This window comes from Daldinia vernicosa (assembly GCF_022497035.1).
Source record: "Daldinia vernicosa strain CBS 139.73 unplaced genomic scaffold F5Y00scaffold_2, whole genome shotgun sequence".
Lineage (NCBI taxonomy): Eukaryota > Fungi > Ascomycota > Sordariomycetes > Xylariales > Hypoxylaceae > Daldinia > Daldinia vernicosa.
In genome coordinates this window covers 659,336-683,308 of record NW_025953918.1, presented here as the reverse complement: position 1 = coordinate 683,308, position 23,973 = coordinate 659,336, and the positions used below count along the sequence as shown (strand labels likewise).

The window sequence follows — 23,973 nt, the reverse complement described above, 5'->3', positions numbered from 1 at the left end:
CGATGTCCTTGGGAAGTGGAGAGCCAAAGGATACTATTCAATCTGGGGTCATGTTGCGAGGTGTGATTGGCTCTCGGGAATTTGATTCCCCAGACATCTAGGCCTTAGAGGGCCCTATGGTAGAGTTGGTGGGGGTAGTGTTCTAATTTGGAATGCGGTCTTATATAAATCCCCTTCCCTGAAATAGGATACGGTTGAACAAACCGCCGACCGCTACCAAGCGGTAAGGCCACTATCGTCAATAGAGTTGGCTGCAGTTTAAAGTATTGAGGGTCTTGAATAATTCGAGGCTTGTGACATTAACTCCTGAGAGCTATTCCTAGGATCGAATATCACTTAGCGAAGGAATTTCAATCCGACTGTTTGTGTACGAAATAGTCAAATTCTAGTAGTGTAACTTGGGGGTCAATCGGTTGAGCAATCTTATGTTGGCACTGGGCTATCTATCAAACTACGCCGGTTCCGATTTTGAAATATTTTCATATCGGGGAATTACTGATTAAACGAACCTCTCTCCTGAGCTTGCAAAGCCAGACGACTATGGGTCGAACGTGGAAACTGGTAGAAGGTATGTGACGATCGATACTGGTGGGTTATTTAGAGGCTTGCTAAAGTTCCGCAGTGAAGGAGCATAAAACTCAAGAGAGTTGTTGGATGGTCTTGCATGGGAAAGTATATGATGTAGGCTATCATATCGAAGTATAGAGTGTAATTTTCCACGAGCGTTAAGCTAACCCGACGTGATTAGATCACTTCATTCGTCCCAAAGCATCCTGGAGGGAGAAGCATTCTGCTGAAGAATGCAGGACAAGACGCTTCGGCGGCCTTTGATTCGGTCCACTCAGTCGAGATATTGGATGAGTATCTGACGCCAGACCAAGTAATAGGAACAATTGAACTAGGTGACGCTTCCGAAGATAAGGAAGCCCGGAAATCAAAGCATGATTCGCACATAGGATTGAAGGAAATTCCATCAATCACGTTGCCGCCCCTTGCGTCGATGTTGAGTGTATCTGAGATTGAATCGCACGCGATGAAATGTCTATCACCTAAAGCGATATCATATTACGCCTCCGCTACTGACGACCAACTCACAAAAGAAGCAAATGGCCAAATATACCGCTCTATCCTCCTGCGACCGCGGGTCTTTGTAGACTGCACAGAGTGCTCGCTGGAGACATCGATATTGGGGAACAGGGTAGGCCTGCCAATCTATGTCTCCCCAGCCGCCATGGCTCGTCTGGCCCATCCGAGTGGAGAAGCTGGAATAGCCCGCGCATGCTCAAAATTCAATGCACTTCAGATCATCAGTAAGAATGCCTCGATGTCACCGCCGGCAATCGTGAGTGCTGGGCCCGATGCAGTCTTCGCGTGGCAACTATATGTGCTCAAGGACCTCGCAGCGACTGAGAGGACTTTAGCCCAAATCCGCAAGATCCCGCAGATCAAGTTCATAGTCCTAACGCTGGACGCGCCGTTCCCAGGAAAACGCGAAGCAGATGAGCGCTTTAAAATGGCCGAGGTAGCTGGCGGGGCGCCACCGCAGGCTTGGGGGACAGAGTCGGCGTTAACGTGGAGAAAGACATTGGATTGGCTAGGCAGACATACAAGCTTGCCGATAGTCCTTAAAGGAGTTCAGACACATGAGGATGCATACGCCGCAACGCTGTTCCCTGCCGTTAAAGCTATTATCATTTCGAATCATGGCGGCAGGGCACTTGACACTGCCCCTCCACCAATACAAGTTCTGTTGGAAATTCGAAAGTTCTGCCCCCAGGTTTTTGACTGCATCGATGTACTCGTTGATGGGGGTGTTAAGCGAGGTACAGATGCTGTGAAGGCTCTGGCGTTAGGGGCGAAGGGTGTTGGGATCGGTCGAGCCGCTCTCTACGGGCTCTCAGTTGGAGGAGAAGAGGGTGTTACGAGAGTGCTCAAGAGTAAGTACCTAGGTTAGGGAGTGTGTAGGTGATGTCTATGGCTGACGTATAGTATAGTTTTGGCTGACGAGACCCAAACGGCGATGAGGCTGCTCGGTGTGAAGAATGTATCAGAGCTCAGCCTACGGCACGTAAGTCATATTATACCTCTCTGTCGCAATTATTTTGGCTAACTATATAATAGATTAATACAAGTGCTTTAACATCAAGGTTATTCGATGGGCCTTCAGGTCTTGAGGATGTTGAAAGGAAACTCCAGTCGAAATTGTGAAGATCTTACTGGGACTAGTAAAATACGTTAGCGAAAGGTAGGCGGTACCTAATGCATGCCATCAAATAGGGCATGATCTTAATAAAAATTTGAAACCTCTTGAATTGTCTTTGGATATTCAGGAGGCCGATGAAGCGCCTAATTGAGAATAGTAATATACATATGTATAATCGCTTTTAGATCTCGCTTTGTTGAGCTGCGAAGAAAGCTCCTTGGAGATCATCATCCATTAGAAACGAACCCCAGTCCAACTCGGCGGTAAGCTGTTCATCATACCAGCCGAAGAAATTTGAATCTCCATCCTGAGATGGGGTTCTACCAGCAACTTCTGCCTCACCAGTAATTGCTTCGTATATCGCTGCGACTATATCTGGTCCCCTATCTGAGGCTCGCATCCAGGGCTTCATTTCCGAGAAAGTTTCGAGAGCTTTGACAAAGCTTGCGCGAGCCGAGGCCAATGACTCGGCGTTCGGATCGGGGCGCGATTGCTCAATCACGATGGAAAGTAAAGGAATCATACAGGCTTGAAAAAGATACCAAGCTGAATTCCAGACGTGAATTCTGTTCGGTGTCCAGTAAAGTGCTATCGAATCAATAGCTTCACCCGCAACGGTTCGGCAAGTATTAATAATCTGAAGTTCTTCGGCGCTAAGCTGAGCCTTTTGAATGCGGCTATGCGCAAGATACAATATTAGAGATCGCATTAGGATTAAACGTATATTCAGGTAACGGTTCCGCACTATCCGAGTAGAAGTCAGTGGATGTTTCTTTTAACGGTTTTAGTATTAGTAGGTAACAACTCCCCATCGACTCCATCATGAAGCTTGGTCTCCCGATATGGGGTAAATAGGGGCGAAGAAAATTCTGAATGCTACATACTAAACTCGCGTGCAATAGTGAGACGTGATGGTGAGTTTGTCGGTGATCGAAGGACTAGAGGTATAGAGGCGTACCACGTTTGTAACTCTTCATCATAAGAGACTGCCTCGGCAATCGTAAGACGACTCAGCCGTGCAAAGCGATTCTGTATGCGATTGCATGATAGGCAGAACTGTAGACTAGCATTTAATGACATTGCCATATGATCATTTTCAGTTAAAAGACTGGGAAATAAAGTATCCATCGTGGTGCCCTCCCATCTACCACAGGTTGGACGCCCCAGTGTCATACTTGCCCAAGTATCAAGACAGAATAAACTCCACCACGTCCTACGTTTAGTTTCGGCCCGGCTTAGCTTCGTACCCTCTTGAACTTTGCTAGTGGTAGTATTTCGATGCCTAGACTCTCTATGTAAACCTAGAGCGATGGCGACGCGGTGTGCAGCACCAAGGATAGCATAGGCCATGTTAGGGGCGTTCCGATAATGTAAGTAGAGACCCCCAAGCAAACAGAGAGCTTGCAAGCTTTCTAGATTGCCAGCGCCAAAGCTATCGAGATCTAAAAATTTACGAGCCTGTTCGTAGTATTGCTCATGAAGGGTGTCGCTTCCAGAGGCTATAGAGCCAAGAGTTATCACCATATTTAGCAGACCGAGCCATCCAGGATCTCTGCGATGTCTCAAAGAGTAGGAATTCCGGAACTCTTCTTCATCTAGCATAGGAACGATTGGATGGATATGCTCGAAATAGAAATCGATACATCGTTGCTCTTTGAGGAGATGGGTACTCAAGTCTCCGCTCATAAACGGTACAGGTTGAGGCTGGGGTTGAATAGGAATCTCGGACCATCTCTTGGCTTGCTCAGCAACGCGACGCTTCGCTGAGGGACAGAATCGGAAAACTGCTCGGAGGATGGCGCTGATTGAAGTCACTCCTAGATAAGAGCGACGGTGTTTGTCGGTTGCGAGATTGATAGCGTTGATATCATCAGCGGCCGGCAGTACAGGCGGCTGGCGACTTGACTCGTCCCATTGCCGATCGGCCGCAGGCTCGCCGTTTTCGGATACTTGAGCGGAATCATCAGCCGCTTCGGCATATTCAGCAGGCCGGATAACCAAATCCACTGATGGCCCTTTGGATACTGAGTTTACGCGAAGGATTTCCAGCAACTCATCACGACTCTTGCCAATGAGCTCGTCCACGGACCCGTCAGGAAACAGTCGTTCAAGGATCTCTGTTCGTGACCTTAATCGCTCTGATACCTCCTCAAGAGTACTAAGTCCAGTCTTGTAAGTAAGATATATATAGAATTCAGGTGGTTAAAAACGATGGACACTCAGTTTATAGTGGGAAGCAGGCATTGGAATGGTTACCTTCTACTGACAGCATTCCTCTTGTTCCGCTGGCGATAGTTACATACGTGTGAGACCTTGTAATACGTACAAGAGCTATGATATGTATCAGTATACAAACTGTGGGATATGCAATACGGCTACTTGCCTACATGGGTGGCCACCATCACACTTAACCTTCCGCCTAGTATAGCCAGTCAAGTCTTAGTAACCGAGTCAAAAGGGGGATCCTTGGCGTCACGCACCTCGTGCATTCCGAGCACGACTTATTAAGGCGAACTGGTGCCGGTGGTGATGGGCTCGTTTTTGGATGGCTGCTGAAATTGTGGAACATCAACGCAATGGGACATAGTCACGTATCTGTGACCACTCAATTCATCGAAAAGGACTTCATCGAAGGGGGGGCTTGGTGAGATCAGGTGAGGTTCCCCGGAGGAACTCGATGATAATGCGGAGTATCGTGATTCGTGAAAGCCCTTGCAATAAGATGAGCTTTTGATTTGATATATCTGCTTAGATGAATATTTATCATGTAACAAAAGAGTTATCGCTACAACCCGATAATTTCCCCGGTCGCCCCGCACGAAGAATTAAATGTCCGCATACCAAAAACAGCATTCCCACTTCCCACTATCAACCTTCTACCCTAGGAGATGCCTTAGAATGTAATTGCCTTTACAGGCACCTATCTATTACCCATCTAGTTGGTAGTTACGAAATATCAGATCGAACTTTAAAATGTCTCGGTCTCTCTATCCCGATGCGGATATTTGAATTGTCCGCTCAGGAGAGTCCTACCTAATGCCGTCTTGCAACATGACAGGGATGTCACAAACAACAACCCTTATGGACCTCGTTTGTACCTATTCTGAACAATTGCACTTCGAATTCGTCAGGTATCCGTACAACGTCGTTTAAAAAGAGGATCTTCTATAAACATAGCATGATCCATTCCAATTTGAAAACGAACTTTGACATTCTAGGTGACATCTGGTCAATCCGATCATACTTCCATCTAATCTACTATGGCTCCCACCAAACACATTCTAGATCAGGGATGGACTTTCCAGCAAAGCAACAGTTCCTCGGACGACTGGCTCCCAGTGCAAAAAGTCCCAAGTCAGGTTCACATAGACTTACTAGCCAACAACAAGTAAGGATTATTGCCTTCTCTTTACAGTGTCATTGCTCTTAGTATGGGAGAAAATGCTTACCCATCAGTAGGATCCCAGACCCATTCAATGATCTCAACGAACTAGCAGTACAATGGATCGGTGAGAAGGACTGGACATATAAGGTCCGATTTCAGCGACCCCCACACCCTATAGTTGATGAATCGCTTATCACAGATGTTGTTTTCGAGGGTCTCGATACCTTTTCAACAGTGCTGTTAAATGGAAGCGAGATCTTAAAGTCGGATAATATGTTCTTGTCTCATCGAGTAGAGATCTCCAGCCTTCTTGAAGATGACAATACTCTCGAAATCAAATTTGACTCAGCTTTGTTACGGGGCCGGCAGCTGGTAGAAGAGCATAGTCATGAACACACATTCTATGTACGGCAAACAGAAGTCGGTCGCGTTCCTGTGAGAAAGGCTCAATATAATTGGGGCTGGGATTGGGGTCCAATACTAATGACAGCTGGGCCCTGGCGGCCAATTTACCTGGAACAATACGTCTCAAGAATTGATGATGTCTGGGCTCATTACGAAGTTAGTGAGGACTTAAAAAGATGTTCAGGCCGTATTCTTGCCAAAGTTGCGGGTGCAAGTCAAAAGTCAATTGTACTTTCAGTATCTTTAGGAGGGACGACCATTTGGGAGAAAGAAAGTGTTGTTGACTCTGATGGGCTTGCTGAAATGGAGTTCCGGATCGACAATCCAGAGTTATGGTACCCATTTGTTTATGGCCAGCAGGTCCGTTACGAGCTGAAGGCGACAATTGCAGGCGACGAAAAGACTAAACTTATTGGTTTCCGGCGAAGTGAACTAGTTCAGGAAAAGGACGAGTTTGGCAAGTCCTTTTACTTTCGCATCAACGGAATCGACGTGTTCGGTGGTGGATCGTGTTGGATCCCCGCCGACAGTTTCGTCTCACAAATCCCGCCACAACGATACCGCGACTGGATGAAGCTCATGGTAGAGGGAAACCAGCATATGCTTAGGATTTGGGGCGGTAAGATATAATATTAGAATCCTTAATCTAGTATGAAGCCACTGACTAGCGATTGTAGGTGGGATTTATGAGGACAATGCCCTTTTTGACGCTTGCGACGAGCTCGGAGTCCTTGTATGGCACGACTTCCAATTCGCATGCGCCAGTTATCCAACATATCCCTCGTACTTGGAATCTGTTGAACAAGAAGCACGACAAAATCTTCGCCGACTGAGGTCTCATCCCTCTTTAGTGATATGGGCCGGAAATAATGAGGATTATCAGGTCCAGGAGCGCTACCATCTTGACTATGACTATGAAGGGGACAAAGATCCTCAGTCATGGTTGAAGTCCAGTTTCCCGGCTAGGTATACATACGAGTACCTACTACCAAAGATCGTTAAGGAAGAGGATCCATCCATGATCTACCACCCAAGTAGCCCATGGGGAGACGGAAAGCATACTACTGATAAAACGGTAGGAGATATTCATCAATGGAATAGTAAGTCATGGATATATAATTATTATCATTCCCTTTCCCGCTAACGATACGAAGTATGGCATGGCGCGATGAACAGATATCAGGAGACCCATCTACTTTCTGGTCGATTTATCAGCGAGTTTGGAATGGAGGCTTACCCGCATCTCGAAACAATTCGTGACATGATTAAAGACCCACAACAACAGTACCCGGGATCTATGATGATGGACTTCCGCAATAAAGCTATTGATCACGAGCGCCGTATGATAACATACGTTGCAGAGAATTTCTTGGTGAAATATGACCTTCCGTCATATACCCACCTCACACAAATTGTTCAAGCGGAAACTATGCACTTCGCCTACAAGACATGGCGTCGAGAATGGGGCAAACCCGGAGCGCGTAAGTGTGGGGGTGTTCTAGTATGGCAATTGAACGACTGCTGGCCGACAATGAGCTGGGCTGTGGTTGACTATTACCTTGTTAAGAAGCCGGCTTTCTACGCAATTGCGAACGCCTTGAAGCCACTGGTTGTGGGTGTGTCCCGAACGTATCACGAATGGACAACAGGTCACGCCGATCCCACTTTGCCCTCCCGAGACACGAAATTCGATCTTTGGGTCGTAAGCAATCGACAAGAAACAGCCCGGCTCGAAATAACCTTACGATTCCTCTCGGTTCGGACAGGCCAGGATATTCAGTCCCCTTTAAAACTTGATACTGTATCGGCACAGCCAAACAGCACAACAGAAATCTTTCAAGATCATGCTACCCCTGTAGTAGAATCTCAGTTAGCTGATACTACGCGGCCATTCGATCCAGCGAAATACGATCCCTATATAATCCATGCCGTCGTCAAAGAAGATGGCCAGGTGATTGCGACCGATACTGCATGGCCACAGCCACTAAAGTACTTGGACTTCTCCGACCGAAACATAAAATTCAAAGCCTTATCTGTAAACAAAGTTGTCATACTCTCTACTCGCCCAGTAAAGGGATTTGTTTTCGAAGAAACCCGCGAGGTAAAACTAAGCGATAATGGGTTCGATCTCGTCCCAGGCGAAGAAAAGATCGTAGATGTATCTGGAGCATCTTTAGACTCTTTACGCTACACCTACATTGGAGCGCCAGAAGGATCTTTGAAAGTGTCAGTGTCTACCTCGGAAGGGAGCTGGACGACGTCGGTAGCTAGTCTTGTGTCAAAGATCACCTCTTGAGGAACTATAAATAGACGTGCTACGCATGTATCTATCTTGACGCTTGCTTTTGGCAGGACAGTCGACGTGCCAGACTAAAGTTCCGACCCCAACGTCCGTACGGAATAGCTTCTGTTAGACTGCCGCCCGATTGGCCCGAGTCATCAATTTAAGACATGCCCAGTCCGAGGTCTCTTTACATAAATATGTAAAGATAACCGTGAATTTAGAGGCCGGAACTAGTGAGATCAGAATCAACTTCCGGCTTATGCAAATTTTAATTTCTACCCACCTTATCAGGTATGGGATCGTCTCGATATTGCTAGTACAGCCAAATCTACCCCGTCCTCATACACGTTCCGAAGTTACTATATTTATCAAATCTTTCAGGTCGGATTCAGGTACGACTACTTCATCATATAAATATCCGTCGAGCATATACCGTTGGAAACTCCATACTCCGTCCTATTTACAATAAATATACTAAATGGACCGCTAGTTAAGGGTTCCGATGCTCCATGTCGCGACGATAGTCGGTATACTAACGGCGCGTTATCCTAAATCGTCTTTAGGGCAATATCCAACTTTGATGATCGCAATATGTGTCCATCCGTTCAACGTAGCCGTTAACTCTCTCCATCACCCACCCTGACATCACTCGCGGGACAGCGTCTTTAGAGATCTGATGCCCTAGAATAACGGCCGTTGACGTCTTACAGGACTGATCTGTAAATGAGAATTGTACGCAATCGGGTTGCTTCTCACAGATGTTGCGGCATTCATCGAAAGAAGCAGCCGGACCCTGGTCAGCGTCTGATAAATTATCCCAGTCACTAAGGTTTGACGAGAGACGAGGCAAAATATAATATTCAAATACGTCTCCGTGACGTAGACGAGATACGTTCTAACGAGAACTCTAATGTTAGCATCGGCCGATCTAATAATCAACTAAGTTTTAAGCTTACTTCCCGATTCCAAGTCTGTTCGAACTTGGCTAACTTATGATATTCCGCGGGTGGAAGATGGTGATAACTTGCAGCGTAGTAACACCAGGGTGTCTTATTTGATCCACCAAACGTCGAGTTGAAGTTCGTATCAGCGGGCTGGTCACTAGTCAGAGTCGGGAAGGACCAGAGCAAATTTACACCCGAATCGGCTAGGGCTTTGCCTAAAATACAGTCACCAGCCCAGTGAGCGCCGGTGAGATCGTCGTAGAACTGGAGGTTTTCTCTGCGGCGTTCCACAACCATATTCAACGCCGGGTTGGAAATCGCAAAACCTGCGCCACCATAAGCAAAAACGACGTCGCCAATTTGCATCTGCATGCCCAGATAGTGTGGCTTTGAAGGATCAAAATGAGCAAGCCATTCTAGGAGGGTTTGCCAGAGCATATAAGTGTCGGACTCGATGAAGATATACCACTTCGCATCGGGTCGCTCGCGAAGGGCCTTTTCCGCTAATGGGAGAAACTTCCACTTATCCAACCTCCAACCAGGACTATCCCGTCCGCCTTTTGTATTTTTAGCGGAACTCCATTGTTCTAATTCTTCGGATGAAAAAGCCTCTCTGCCCTTCTCTTGTAGACGACGGTAATATTCGAAATCGGCATGCGTAGATATAATTTCGGGGTTAATTTCATCTAAAGCATTGTAGACGTGATGCCCTTCAATATCCTCCTCGTAATCGGAATAGATGGCGTAGTGGGGAACGCAGCGTAGGGTAGTCGAAAAATGAACTGGAAGTTTTTTAGGGGCCTCAGAAGCCCCTGTCCTGAGAATTACGAAAAGATCATCGAGTGCCTCAAGCGAGTCGCATGTTGACGGAACGTTTTCCTGGTTAGGATATTTTTGGCTTACGGAAACCGGCCTGCGAAAAGAAAGATACTGCTGGAGTATTAGAAAAACCAAAATCGCCGCAAGCACTCGGTATCCTGAGCGTGAGAAGGGTGACGGGAAAATAGAAAACATCATACAAACTAAGATGTTGTATAGTTAAAGGAAAAGTAATACCAAAAGGAGTGAGTTAGAAGTGATAGAGCTAGCTCCATTGAAACAACCCAAGAACACACCAACAAACCACGTTTACGAATTTTCGACGGTTCTAAAATAAAAGGAAGTCTCCCTAAAACAAAGCAAGCATACGTAATGTCAGAGTGTATGTATGATGTACGGATGTATCTCTAAAGAAAAGTATGTACTCTGTAGATCATTAAGCAGTTTTGGCAGTGCGCTAAAACAGAAGAACAAGAATAATCGAAAGACCCAATCCTACCGGTTTAGACATCCATGTCTATTAAGTGGGATTGGTATGGTATGGGATTGGTACGGATCCATAGACAACCCTTGGAACTTGTACCATAACGACATGGCCTTGGCGGAGTTAGCCACCAACACTATTTGAGATCTAGTTGGCTTAGCCCGTGCTTCGCCATAGAACTAATGCAAGGGAGTTGTTATAGCAGATCGCCTGAGCGCTTACAAAGACACTTACATACGGTGTATTAGGTGTATTGTTATGTGTATTATTATGTATTATAATACACTCCTCCCCAGGGTCATGATACCAGCGAATTGCCCGTGATCGCGACGCCCAGGACAACGCACATTTAGTGTATGTACGTTATTCACTCGGATATCTTTAGTCAACTTGCGGCTGAGTCCTTGGACTCCATAGGGCTGCTTTTACAGGCCAGGATGAAAGAAGCTAAACATTCTAATTTGCAATCCTTGAAAGTAGTGTAGAAGTACCAAAAGCCAAATGTCAAGCCCAGTAGTGCATCTCCTGGCTCTGACCACTGGGTTATACGAGAGACCATAACTCCCTCACGATTTTCTGGGGCTTTTTATATTTTTTATTTTATTTTCCTTGTCATTGCTGCGTTGTTTTATATCTTCTTGCTATCGTTGGGCATTTCCGAAAGGCGGCCATGTGGTTTGGACCGCTCTCCGCGTTCATATCGCTCATATTCTTGAGCTCCGCCGTTCTTGCACAAGATCTCCCCGGTCCAGGCGAGCCGGCGTTCGAGTACACCGATGGCGCGTTCACAGAGCCGAGAGGATCCCAATCAACATACAGATTGGGAGCAACGATGAACGTTAGTTGGGAGACAACGTACGAAACTTCGAATCTTTGGTTGATCGTTGGCTGGAGCTTCAACTCGCCTGTACAACTTGCATGTAAGTCGCGTAGCACAACAATATATATTCTTTCAGCCCTGTGAGATTAACTAAACACCGCATAGCCAACATCGGACAGACGTGGTACGAATGGACAGTGTCAACCGACTCAACGAATTCTTCGGAGATATACGCATTTCGCGTGGTCGATGCGTCAGGCACATCTGAAGATCAACAAGGAGGTGGATTCTTGAGCGCGGCTTTTTGGATCGGTGGTCTACCAACTACCACTTTATCGTCGTCGACTATATCCCATATATCAACATCTGCCTCCGCACCTGTTACGACATCTACCTGTTAGTTATATTTTCCCCCTCGTTTACTTCGGACTTAACTAACCAATACCGAAATATCAGCGGCGAGCCCCTCGGTGACGTCTCAGACCCCCGAGAGCACGTCCGAGAATCAGTCTTCTGTCTTAACAACTAGCGGTAAAATCGGTGTTGGTGTAGGAGTGGGAGTGGGAGGCGTGGGTATCATTGCCCTCGTTTTAGGAATATTGTTCTTCAGACGGTCAAAGAACAATAGAACACAAGCGGCCGATAGCATGGAGCCATATTCTCAATCCCCACAAACGTTCCCCCCGACACCGCAACCCTACCACGGTGCTTCCGACGCGCAATTTAATGGATATTATAAGCCAACGGAACCAAGCGAGATGGAAGGAGTAGGAAGGGGTGCTGAGCTAGACGGAGGACAAAGTAATATAGAGCTAGACGGAGGACAAAAGGATATATTGGCTCCCGGCGCATACCCAGCCAATGCCCCCAGACAGCACCTTGCTGAGCTTCCAGGATAAATTCTTTCAAAAGCCAGAATGATTTATAAGATACCCACACTTTGATTTTAAAGATTCATTCTTGGTCATAAGTAAATAGCCTGCATGTTCGTTATGAGTAACTCAAATTTCTGAAGCTGCGAGTCATACGATAATATTGTCGCTTGAATATATTATTACAACCATCTCATTCTATGTTAAGATCGTAAGAGCTGATGTTCGTAGCGGTTGGAGTAACGTAACAGGTATCTATATGATATTATATGTCAAACGCAAGGTTACAGATTCGTAAAGGCAGCAATCGAATTACCTCCTCCAGATATATCTGCTTCTTTAGGTTCTATTGAGTACGTCCGCAGTCGTGTTTTGGGATGAAGGGGCATTTTGAACCGATTCATCAATCGGTCTACATCGGCATACGTTAATAGATTATCGCTCGATGAGTTTTTGAATAGCTCTGTTCATTATCAGTCAAAAAATACCAAACTCAAGACCCCCTCATACTTACGAAGCAAGATTTTAGGTAGCATCCATATCCTGGAGAAATTTTCCAAGAATAGTATGAGAGTATTCTCGGAATGAGCGAGACGGGATATCAATGGCGACCCGAGATCGGTAATGCATCTGCGGTGCAGGTTCGTGATCCAGAGAGCCTTGAATATAATGAGACATAATGCGGGATCGACACGACACCAGAACTGGTTATTCCATTCGTCGACAACTGAGACGATTTCCTGGCAAATCTCAAGGCTCCGTTGCCAGCAGTTTAACCATCGGGCCTCGTTGGCGTAGAGGTTCGAGGGTAAGGAGGCGACAAGACGCGTCATGTGCAGATGCAATATGTTAGTAACCCGGATGCAATGGTGGATATCGGATTCTGCCGCTAGTGCGTTGCGCTTCGGATTAAGATATCCAGGGGGGAGCGCGAGGAGAACTGAGGTAAGAGCATCCCCTAGAACAGCCGTTTTCGAGTCAACACATTTTCTCGTGGCCCTAAGTGTTAAGACACTTCCAGCATGGCGCAACATTGCGGTGGTAAGAATGTGAATGTTCAACTCCCGCCCACAATAATTTAACACGACATCTTGTAAAGTTCTCCAGAGTTGGTCCGTATCGTCAGTTAAGAACAGTTTCGGCGAGTTCGAAACCACCTCATCAAATAATGACCTCCTGACGAGAGCGCTGTTGATACTTTCCACGTCGACCATAAAAGGGGTACCCAAAGCAATATTTGAATACGAATCGAGACGGTAAACACACCACCATACGTATCTCCAGTCTTCGATTTCATCTTCTGTTACTGACCCGTGATTAAAGGCTGAACACAAGTCTGGATTTTCTATTTGATTGAGCCCCAAGATATAAGCCTTACGCGTTAGTCGGCTTATTCTCATCCCGGCTGATGGCCCGGGAAATTGATGGAAGTTGTAATAAGCGAGTAGGCATTCTTGCCTGAGGTGATCCAGACCAGTCTGAGAGCTTAACGAATCGTTTTCGTAAGCCGTCCTCCCAAGTAGTGAGTTTATACACGAGTCCACATCCTCAGAGCGCCAAAACTCAACTGGTCCTAATAGTTTAGTCGTGATCGCGTTAATTATTACGACTAGATCATAACAAGCTGCGCCTTCATCGTACGACTTAAGAAATCTGCTTTTCTGAAACAGTGGGACAGCGGGATGTACATCGTCGAAAAACCGCAGTAGACTTCCTAGGGTGTTAAAAAGGGGTCCTAACGAGCTGTATAGGGGCTGAAACTAACATGTCTTTTTCCTGCGAAGAGTCTAAGTAATAGCCTGGGAAACTAGGCAAGCCTAATGCAGGTACAGTCATAGACACATACGGTAAGAAGCTCGGACCGACATGATCAATGCATGGTGCGAAATGTACTGAAACATTATCGTTGAATATTGGGGGTACAGGTTGATTATACCGCTGTAAATAAGCGACGGGTGTCGATTCATCGTCATTTGCCTGGTGATTTAGTGGATTGATGACCGCCGGATTCGATGCTGAATTATTGCGAGTCCTCGGCCGAAACCCTCGCGGAGGACCCGGCTTTCGCTTTCTTGTCGAATACGTACATGAATAGCCAGATTCTAAACAACGAGAGCAATGAGGACGTCGTAGGTCACCTAGAACTTATAGCGTCAGCGTATAAGTACCTAGAAATTATGTTATGAGTTGTCCGCTTCACACTTGACTTTTTTCCTAACATCATGTTAGCACCCCTTGTCCTTATCACGATGATCAATTACAGTAGCAACAAACTTGATGCATCGGTCGCATACACGACTATTGGCAGGCATATTAAGCGTATATCTGCATTGATTTCAACCCTCGTCCAGATGAATTCATGGTTTTACAAAGAATGTTTTGCAATCCTAAACTTATGGATGAGTTGGTGTTTCTGTTGAGGATATCGAGCTCCTTCGTGCCGTCGCGATTTCATTTCTCGACTTCTGTGGCTGAGATACAAAGTAAAGTGGCTAATTAAATGTGGCTCTCACGAAATCGTCCCCTATTCACCCCCTTTTCAATGACAATTTCTGATTCTAACAATCTGATATTCAGCATTAGCTTCATCAAGCAACTCTCACGTGAGGATGCTTGATAAAAAATACCATGGTAAAAAAATCTTTTAAAAATAGTGACTTATTAAACGCCTCTATAGTTTAGTCTATACCTATTCGTCATACTTTTCAATATAGCATAACTGGACATATATACATAAAATAGAAATATGGTTACCTATATATGCGATAGATTATATTTTAAATCTTTGCCCGAAACATATGAGATGGCAGGTTTTCGTGGAACACAGCTTACAAAGAGAAGTTATTATCTCGTTATAATGCCTTCATACCCAGTAGAATATTTATATTAAGCGAAAGTAAGTAAATTGTACCAGATATTTGGAGTTTCAAACTCGCATTCAATTCATTGGGTCCCTTCGGCTTTACGAAGACATTGACTGACTATTGAGGTGTTGCTTAGAAGGATATACCCCAATCTGAGCGGTGGTTCCTCCGCGGAGGAACTCCAACTTTGGGCCGGAGGAACTGAATTACTGTCGTGTCAATTTAAGGGTTATGATTAGGCGACATATCACGATGTTCCAATGGGACTTTTTAGTGAGGAATCCCTGGAATGGCGAATCTCGCATATTCTATTCGTATTCAGCGCCTATAAGCAAGTCTAAATACCGAGCGACGTGTCACCTAGTATTCGCCAACCTGACAATGAAAGATACTTTGGCTATAAATGGTGCAGGATCCCTACTTTTTTTTATCTTCATTTCCTATAACATCTATATTCAAATATGGAAGAAACAAAAGTCATCATCGTGGGCGCTGGCCCATCCGGTCTAGCTTTAGCACTCTCATTGGCTAAGTTCAAAGTTCATGTGAGTCTTAGTATTTCCTATCGGATAAATATAATGATCATTATTGACGATCCTGATAGTCTGTAATTTTAGAGAAGGAATCTGATATTACACAAGACCCAAGAGGTGTTTATCTCACTAATGATGCGGTTCGCATCTTGTGGAATCTTGGTCTCGGCGATAGCCTGGAGGAGATTGGACATGGTACATTTTTATGCCATACGCTCATTGAAATCTCATAGCTAATCATACATCCAAGCGCTATCCACTGTGAACTTTTATCAGACTTCATTTACAAACGACCCCTTCTACGTGATGGATATCAGCGATGACGTGTTCTGGCAAGTACTTCCTAACGCCGTACTTCATACTCAACCAAGGCTAGGTAAGATTAACAAACTACCTCTCACGTGAAGGCGAACCATCTAATATAATAAAAGAGAGCGCAATGCGACGAAAGATTGCCGAGTCGCCGTTTTGTAATCTACGATGCCAGTGTGAAGTCGTAGATATGAAACAGGAGGACGACCGTCCTGTTATTGAATACGCAGACGAGAAAGGAGTTCGTCGCAAGATCTTAGGCTCCTTCGTCGTTGGGGCGGACGGAAAGAAAGGCGTTGTGAGAAAAAACTTCCTCGAGGAATTGGCCGGAATCAAGCAAGTCGAGGGCTCGTACCGTTATGATGGAACGTGGATTGCAGCGAACCTAAAACTCAAGGTACCAACTCCGGAGACACATCCTGACTTCCCCCTTTGGGAACTTGGGTTCAGCCCTGAAGCAGTATACGACCTTTTCTGGCCGAAAGGTTGGCATTTCTGTAGCCCACCCGGAAGAGCGACTGCCGCGGGGAGATTTGGCCCTCGCGCGGACCGGCTATGGCGCCATGAGATCGAGCAGAATGACTGGGATGATTCTATGGATTCTGAGAAGCTCTTATGGGCGAACCTCAAGCCTATGATCACACGTACGAAGGATACCTCAAACAAGCCGTTCCCCTGTGGCGATGTTACATATCCGCGCGATTGCATCAGCATTATCCGGTGCCGCCCGTATCTGTTTACGCACAAGGTCGTCAATAAATGGTATCACGACCGCACCATTTTGATCGGCGACGCCGCACACGTGTTCCCGCCGTTCGGGGGCCAGGGTATTGCAAGCGGTTTTCGCGACGCCCACCAGCTTGCTTGGCGCATCTCGCTACTTCAGCTTCTACCCAAGAGCGACAGATCGCTTCATGATGATCTTCTGAAGGGTTGGGCACGGGAACGCCGCTATGGTGTTGACGACGCCACGAAAATCACAAGCCTAAATGGCAGATTATGCAACAAAGGCGATGATTTTTATTCCTGGCTGATACGCACGATGGTTTGGCTCTTTGGACGCATTTCTACTATCTTTAGCATGCCCAATCCTATGGCTGCTTCTGAGACTCGAGGATATCAGCATGTTGACGATGGCTTCATGTTGAAGAAATTCCATGGCGGGAAGCGCCTAGCGCAGGTTTATGTGGAATCAAGTCACCAGTCTCCCGTGTTATCGGATGAGTTGATAAGGAATACTGAGACGGTGATGACGTTACTGGTTATTACGAGAGACCAGTATAGAGATACGGTGGCGGAGGTACGAGAAGTCCTCAGAGCAGTTGACCTGAACCCATCAGTCTTGTCGGAAATATCTCTCCGAATTTTATCTCCCGATTCCCCATGCGATACCGATGATGTTGAGGTATATTTTCCTATGCCCGTTCGTCGCCTTGTGGATTTAGGCATCTCTATCAAGCAGGGATACAGCCCATCTAACTATCTACGTCGACTGAGCCCAGGTACAAAATTTGTTATCGTTCGCCCCGATTTATACACATTCGCTCTCGCGAATAACACGGAAGAATTAGTAGAATGTCTTAGAACACTCCGGTCACGGCTCCAACAAGAAAATTGAGCTGCCCAGTCAAGACCGGGTATTATATTGGTTAGGTACCTCCTAACCCATCTCAACCGTTATGTAGAATACCTGAATCCATAAGTTTAAATATACGAGCATAAGATTCGGGGGGGATATGCAGCTCTTTGCACACCGCCGGATCCACAAAATCCCTCGTTGAGTCCCTACTTTTGAATGCTTTGTCAGAATTTAGTATATGCCGTATCTATCTAACGGCGGTGGTGTGTTTATCAACTCTGGGGGTATAAGAAGCTTGTATGGAATACCTTAGGTCCATTTCTCAAACCTGACTTAACACTTCTACCATCTTCTTACCTACATTACTTAACCTACTCTTTTCTCATCATGCCGACGGGTAGCTGTCTATGCGGAGAAATTAAGATCGCCTACGAAGGTGATCCAGTATATCGGGTGAGCTGCCTCGGAGGTATTACCTATTTGATATATACTAATAGTAAAAGGCAATATGTTATTGTCACGACTGTCGTAAAATGGCATGCATGCAGGTTTTCCAGGTGTGGGAAACGAGCTTCTCGGTAACTAAGGGTGAACCAAAGACGTATACAAAGGTGTCAGATCACGGAAATGTGAGTCTAAAATCAGATATCTCCGGAGTCCGTGACCTAATCTTGCCTCCTAATATAGGAAATCATAACCTATTTCTGCGCGACGTGCGGTACGGCTCTGTTTCGAACCGGCGGGGCGGAGATGAACAAAGGTAAAATAGGTGTTCGCGCTGGTGTGTTGGACGACCAAAGCATTCTGGATAAACCGCCTGCTATTGAGGTCTACGTCGAGAGACGACCGCCATGGATAAAGCAGGTTGAGGGTGCCGTCCAATTAAACCACAAATATGAGGTTGTTTCTCAATAAGGGTTACGAACCACGCCTCTTAACTATAGATATTATAAAGGATTGTATCTTGTACTATATTTTCTATAATATCTCGATGTTCGCCATTCCTTTTCCAAAAACCTAAAGTGCTTTTACTTACCCTTAAGTATAAGGTGGATTATCCTTATACGCGCATATTCCACAACGCGCCATATAATTTTTACTAATTAAAAAGATGCGATTAATCCATTTATTAATTTAATTTTTTATATAATAAGATTTTTTTACTATAATTATTAAAATTTTTTTATATTATTAAATTTTTTAATTTTTTTTTTTTTTAATAATATATAATTTTTAATTTAATTTTATGCGGCGATTATTATTTATAACGTCGAAAATAAACAATTTATTTATAATATATTATAATATTATTAAATTAATTATTATTATATTAATTAATATATAAAAAGTATATTAATTTAAATAAATTTTAATAAAATTTATTAAAAATTATTTAAAATTTAAAAAAATTATTTAACTTATTAAATTATTATATAAAAAGTTTTAAGTTATATATTATTATATTTTAAATTTAAATTATTTATTTAACGTTTTTTTTTATATAATAACATATATTTAAATTTCGGAAAAAATTAATATATTGGTTTTTTACGTTATTATTTTAAAATTAAAAGTATTAAAAACCGTATTATAAATTATAAGCGTTTAAATAGCGTTATAATTAAATTGTTAAACGAATTATTTATTTAATTAAAAATTTTTAAAATAATTATTATTTCGTTAATTTTTTATATAAACGTTAATAAATTTAAATTAATAAAAAACGTTAAAGATAATTATTTAATATTCGATAAAATTTATTATAAATATATTTTTTTTAAAAATCCGTTAAAATATAAATAAATTATAATAATAATTATTATAACGGTTATAAATATAACGTTATTACTATTAATAATTTTTAACGGTATAAATATATAATAATAATAATTTTTTAATAAAAAAAATTAATTATATAAAGTTTAATATTTTATTACATTTATTAATAATTAAATAAATAATAATATTATTTTTAAATAACTTAAAAAAATATATATATTAAATATTAAATTAAAAAATTTTATATAATAACGTTTATTTATATTTAATAATTATAATAATTATATAAACGATAAATTTATATAAAAATACTTTTTAAATAAAGTATATATTTTTTTTTTTTAACTTATACGTTTTATATATTTTAATTTTTTAATGTAAATATATTTATTGTTTTTAAGCGTTTTTTTTAATTTTATTTACGTATATAATTATTTAAATAATTTTTATAAAACATAAATAAAAAAATTTTTTTTTAAACATTTTTTTATATATAATTAATAATAATAAAACTTAAATATATTAATATTAAATAAAAAATATTAAATTTATAACCGATTTTATAATTAAAACTTTAAAAAAACCCGTATTTAATTTTTAAAATAATTTTTAAAAATATTTTTTTTTAAATTTTATTATTTATAATTTTAAGTTTTATTAATTTCGTTATAACGTTAATTAAATTAAACGTTATTATGTTTAAATTATTACGAAATATAAAAAATTTTTAATTAAAATTTTTTTTATTTAATCTTTTTTTTAATATATTTATTACGCAGTTATTATTTTAAAAATTTAATAAAACTTTTAATAATTAAATAAGTAATTTTATAATTATAAAGTTTTAAGTTAAATAATTAACGGTTACGTTAAAAAAAATAAAACTTAAAAAATATTATAAAATTATTTTAAATTTAAATAAAGAGTTTATACGTATAAAAAATATAAAAAAAGTTAAAATAAATTTAAAATTATATTTAACGAAAGAATAAATTAATATATTAATAAAAATAAAGTTAAAATAGTAAAAAATTAATTAAAATAATAATAAATCGATATAAAATTATATTAAAGTTATAATAATAAAATTTAAATTAAAATATAAAAGTAATAAAAAAAATATAAATAAATAAGTGTAAATAATTATATTAATAATAATTTCGAATTTATATAACGTGTTATAAAATATATGTATATAAAGGTAATTTATTTTAATTTTTAATTTAAACTTTAATAAAAAATATAAAGCTATTTTACGTGTTTATAAAAAAGTAAATATTTAAATTATAAAAAGTTATAAGTTTTATTTTATTTAATAAAATGAATTTATACGTTAATAATAAGGTTTATAAGTGGATTAATAAATATTCGGTTGAATTAATGAGGTGAATTTTAACTCTCATACTACGAAATCTGCTTAATAGTTTATAGCAAGGGGCGGACGATATAAAGTATAAGAATCATAAACGTATTCGATAAGGATTGGCTTCCCAAGCCTTACATTATACCGCAATGCACTTGGCATAAATGTTGATATTAACTTTTCTCGTGTACTTGGGAAAGTTTGTCTCGTTTGGAAAACCTACCCTTGCTTATTTTATCCCATAAGTTGAAATGATATAGATACGACGATCATAGGATTTGATCACCAGGTCGTTTTTGAGGTATATCGGTACCGAATATAGGTATTATGGCTCTTGTTAGCTCGCAGCTTATCGTTTGGTGGTATATTCAAGACGTAGGAAGCGAATAATCAACATGAAGTATTTCAGTCATAGACTTGTATGAAATGTTGCTGCTTTGTTTGATAAAACCAATTAGGTAAATGCTATCTAATCCTAAACTCTTCGCTTTAGTCCAATATCCAATGCTAGTGGCTTCCTTAAAAACCCCTCGCGAGTCTCCATCTCTCCCTGACAGAGAAATACGTTATATCGCCGCGCCCAGGTCGCCACGATCATCTTCATCTCCATCTCGGCCACGTTTCGGCCAACACAGGCTCTGGGGCCCGTGCTGAATGGTATGAATGCGTTTTTCTGACGCGTCGTCGCGTCTTCCCACCTCTCGGGGCGAAACTCATCTGCGTCGTCACCCCATATCTCCCGCGAGTGGTGCATGGTATATGTTGGAACGCTAAGCACCGTGCCGGGAGGGAAGTAGTATCCACGGATGTGTACTCCCTCAGATTCGGGAGGGATCTCTCGTGGCAAGCCGATTCCGGACGTGCAGTGAATGCGCAAAGTTTCGTTGATGACCATCTGGAGGTATGGTAAATTTCTGATCGTGTCGTATGCGGGCACGGTGACATCATCACTCGGGATGGCTGCGTCGAGCTCTGCCTGCAGCTTTTGTAAGACGCCAGGAGTCCGTGCGACGTGATAGAGAAGAGCACAAGACGAATTAGAGGTCGTGTCTGACCCGGCAATCAGCTGCGTTAGTGCTTCTGCTGTCAGTTCCTCGAAGCCTAATGGTTCGCCTTTCTCATCGCGCCCTTCTTGCAGCAGGGCAAGAAGATCTCTGCGGTTGATATCCGGTGGGTTCTCGAGACGATCTTTCACGCGCGCAATAGCGATGCCGGCCAAGTTCTCCACAGCTGCGAGACCCTTGCTAAAGAACGAATCGGGGAGCCATTTGGCGTATGGCTTGAGCTGTGGGAAACAACCCAGCGTAGCAGATACTTCGCCGCGGCGGTTAAGTATTTCAACCGCCGGCGCATAGATGGGTGGCGAGTCAACAGCTGTGCGAACCTCGGCGATATCTGCTCCTGCTTTCAGCATACCGAACGGAGCGCCAAATGCTAGATCCCCAATGGTGTCAAAGGCAACGTAGTTGAACCATTTTAGGCAATCTATATAGGCCGTTTTATTCTCCTTTGGCGAGCTTTCGATCAGCTCGTCCCATCTCTTCACAAACATCTCGAGATTCTGATAAATGTAAGGCTCAAACTGAGATATGGACTTCGGAGCGAATGTGCTTGAGACTAGCTTCCTCTTACGAGTATGCTCGGCACGGTCCCGAGTATTGAATAAACCGCGCCGGATCGACACGAAGGCGTCGTAGAACTCGGACTTGAGGAACCCGTTCCCGTGACCGTAGATGACCTGGATAGCCTCATCGTCGGCAACGCTCACGTGATTTGGCTGGATACGAACGACTGGACCTAATTTCTGATGGACCTTATCTACGACGAGATAACGTCTTCCCCGCCTACAGGCGTAGAGGAGCCATAGATTAGTAAATTGAGCTGGGAAAGGCGCAGGAATATTTCGAAGGTGACTGTTCGTCGTTAAGTATGAGCGGATGTAATAGACTACGATAGCAAAGCATCCAAAGACTAATGCCCAAGATAATGGGATCTGATCGATGATTGACATCTTGGCGGTTTATAGCGCAAGAACAGCTTCTTGTTGAAAATGTGTCGAAAGCATGAGAGTCAAATGCCTCTCTTTCAATTTACACCGATCCTTCTTCACAACCCTTATAGGGATCTTAACGGCTAGTTAGTATTAGATTTGTAGGATATTCTAAAGGTGTAATGCGGAGATCTGACCTTGCTGACACCCCTCAAATTATACCTATAAACATCATCGGTTATCAGATTCGGGTTCTACAAAAACCAGTGTTAGAGACGGGTGTAGTCCGGATTATGTACGGCCACTACGGGCTGTGGATCGAAGGGGGCACTACCTAAAGAGCGCTGAGTTGTAGGTTGAACTGGTTGAACTCACTGGTTGATCATAACACCTTCCAGAAACCAAACCCCTGTACGGCAGACGGGCACGGCTAAGGCGCATGCAACCTCTAATCGCCGAAAGTACCTAAACTAACCTTAACTAACATAACAATACATGCTTATTCAAACTTTATTCGCCAATGGTATAAGCTTCAGAATAGAAATCTTGGGAAGGAGCGCATTATGGGTAGGGTACTTATGTTAAAAGGATTCAATTTACCTCCAGAACACCTCTTCGCTTTCGCTAACCCTGATCCCGGCTAGCAGCCGCGCCAACAATTGGAACCAAGTACCCAACAAGCAAATACGTAAAATGCCTAGTAGCGACTCACGTATTGTACAATGTATTCCGATTATGTGCTACCTATGCTACATCTCTTTTTCTCATCTTACGAAAACACCTCAGGAACAATACTAGCAAATTTTGAAGATACGGCCCGTACACTGCGACGGTGAAGCCGAACGGCACTACTTTTCAGAGTACGGTGAAACCCCGCATTTGACGGTACCCAACGTTAAGATGGTCGACACACTACTGTAATGCGTGTAATGCGTGTAATGCGATGCGGTACCAAGACTCTTCCAAAGCTGACATCAGGCCTTATATTCCTGAGTGAGGTCGTTTGGATATTTGGCCACACGACAAAACAAGATATTTAATATCTTAGTAGGATCCTCAGAGACTACACGTGAAACCCATATATATATTTTATATATGGTATGATATAGTCCAACAGTCTATGATGAACGTCCTATGTTAGTCTGGTTGTGGGCGGATACAATCACCTGATATGATGTGTTTGATTGACGGGATTTCTCATCCGATCCCGATCCTTGGCTATCGTCTATGGACGATTCCGGGCCTCGGTTATTCGCGTCTGAACCGACGGCAAGGACACACGGGAGACAGGTACAATCTATGAAATAATCAACGCTATCAAATTCACTGTGCAACCA

At 42.7% G+C, this 23,973-nt stretch overlaps 9 protein-coding genes across 9 annotated transcripts; 5 read left to right on the top strand and 4 right to left on the bottom strand.

The window, feature by feature from the left end:
- Window positions 1-195: 195 nt before the first annotated feature.
- F5Y00DRAFT_269225 (FMN-dependent dehydrogenase-domain-containing protein) lies at window positions 196-2,251 on the top strand. The gene is made up of 5 exons (XM_048012401.1): window positions 196-568; window positions 623-681; window positions 749-1,937; window positions 1,995-2,068; window positions 2,122-2,251. Exons 1-5 carry the CDS (start codon window positions 541-543, stop codon window positions 2,206-2,208), a joined length of 1,437 nt encoding a protein of 478 aa, XP_047869779.1. The 5' UTR covers window positions 196-540; the 3' UTR covers window positions 2,209-2,251.
- Window positions 2,252-2,317: 66 nt separating this feature from the next.
- Window positions 2,318-4,890, bottom strand: F5Y00DRAFT_223828 (fungal-specific transcription factor domain-containing protein). Its single transcript, XM_048005916.1, has 5 exons — window positions 4,684-4,890; window positions 4,587-4,622; window positions 4,460-4,534; window positions 3,088-4,361; window positions 2,318-2,947 (listed from the first exon to the last, which is right to left on the bottom strand). The coding sequence occupies exons 1-5, from the start codon at window positions 4,770-4,772 to the stop codon at window positions 2,385-2,387; spliced, it is 2,037 nt and encodes a 678-aa protein (XP_047869778.1). The 5' UTR covers window positions 4,773-4,890; the 3' UTR covers window positions 2,318-2,384.
- Window positions 4,891-5,076: 186 nt separating this feature from the next.
- F5Y00DRAFT_269221 (glycoside hydrolase family 2 protein) lies at window positions 5,077-8,413 on the top strand. The gene is made up of 4 exons (XM_048012400.1): window positions 5,077-5,591; window positions 5,663-6,612; window positions 6,671-7,093; window positions 7,148-8,413. Exons 1-4 carry the CDS (start codon window positions 5,464-5,466, stop codon window positions 8,287-8,289), a joined length of 2,643 nt encoding a protein of 880 aa, XP_047869777.1. The 5' UTR covers window positions 5,077-5,463; the 3' UTR covers window positions 8,290-8,413.
- Window positions 8,414-9,149: 736 nt separating this feature from the next.
- F5Y00DRAFT_223817 (uncharacterized protein) lies at window positions 9,150-10,517 on the bottom strand. Its single transcript, XM_048005915.1, has one exon. The coding sequence runs from the start codon at window positions 10,236-10,238 to the stop codon at window positions 9,213-9,215; it is 1,026 nt and encodes a 341-aa protein (XP_047869776.1). The 5' UTR covers window positions 10,239-10,517; the 3' UTR covers window positions 9,150-9,212.
- A 504-nt stretch (window positions 10,518-11,021) lies between these two features.
- F5Y00DRAFT_61484 (uncharacterized protein) lies at window positions 11,022-12,466 on the top strand. Its single transcript, XM_048013896.1, has 3 exons — window positions 11,022-11,444; window positions 11,510-11,740; window positions 11,801-12,466. Exons 1-3 carry the CDS (start codon window positions 11,195-11,197, stop codon window positions 12,241-12,243), a joined length of 924 nt encoding a protein of 307 aa, XP_047869775.1. The 5' UTR covers window positions 11,022-11,194; the 3' UTR covers window positions 12,244-12,466.
- On the bottom strand, window positions 12,372-14,624 carry F5Y00DRAFT_61523 (uncharacterized protein). Its single transcript, XM_048013897.1, has 5 exons — window positions 14,491-14,624; window positions 14,417-14,430; window positions 13,982-14,360; window positions 12,731-13,926; window positions 12,372-12,679 (listed from the first exon to the last, which is right to left on the bottom strand). The coding sequence occupies exons 1-5, from the start codon at window positions 14,526-14,528 to the stop codon at window positions 12,501-12,503; spliced, it is 1,806 nt and encodes a 601-aa protein (XP_047869774.1). The 5' UTR covers window positions 14,529-14,624; the 3' UTR covers window positions 12,372-12,500.
- Window positions 14,625-15,541: 917 nt separating this feature from the next.
- F5Y00DRAFT_269213 (uncharacterized protein) lies at window positions 15,542-17,639 on the top strand (the record flags this gene model as incomplete). Its single annotated transcript, XM_048012399.1, has 4 exons — window positions 15,542-15,625; window positions 15,685-15,808; window positions 15,864-15,989; window positions 16,045-17,639. 4 exons carry the CDS (start codon window positions 15,542-15,544, stop codon window positions 17,541-17,543), a joined length of 1,833 nt encoding a protein of 610 aa, XP_047869773.1. The 3' UTR covers window positions 17,544-17,639.
- Window positions 17,640-17,698: 59 nt separating this feature from the next.
- Window positions 17,699-18,504, top strand: F5Y00DRAFT_223804 (Mss4-like protein). Its single transcript, XM_048005914.1, has 3 exons — window positions 17,699-17,957; window positions 18,008-18,133; window positions 18,192-18,504. The coding sequence occupies exons 1-3, from the start codon at window positions 17,892-17,894 to the stop codon at window positions 18,417-18,419; spliced, it is 420 nt and encodes a 139-aa protein (XP_047869772.1). The 5' UTR covers window positions 17,699-17,891; the 3' UTR covers window positions 18,420-18,504.
- Window positions 18,505-21,008: 2,504 nt separating this feature from the next.
- Window positions 21,009-22,991, bottom strand: F5Y00DRAFT_61446 (putative benzoate 4-monooxygenase cytochrome P450). The gene is made up of 2 exons (XM_048013895.1): window positions 22,834-22,991; window positions 21,009-22,771 (listed from the first exon to the last, which is right to left on the bottom strand). The coding sequence occupies exon 2, from the start codon at window positions 22,655-22,657 to the stop codon at window positions 21,122-21,124; it is 1,536 nt and encodes a 511-aa protein (XP_047869771.1). The 5' UTR covers window positions 22,658-22,771; window positions 22,834-22,991; the 3' UTR covers window positions 21,009-21,121.
- Between the last annotated feature and the right edge of the window lie 982 nt (window positions 22,992-23,973).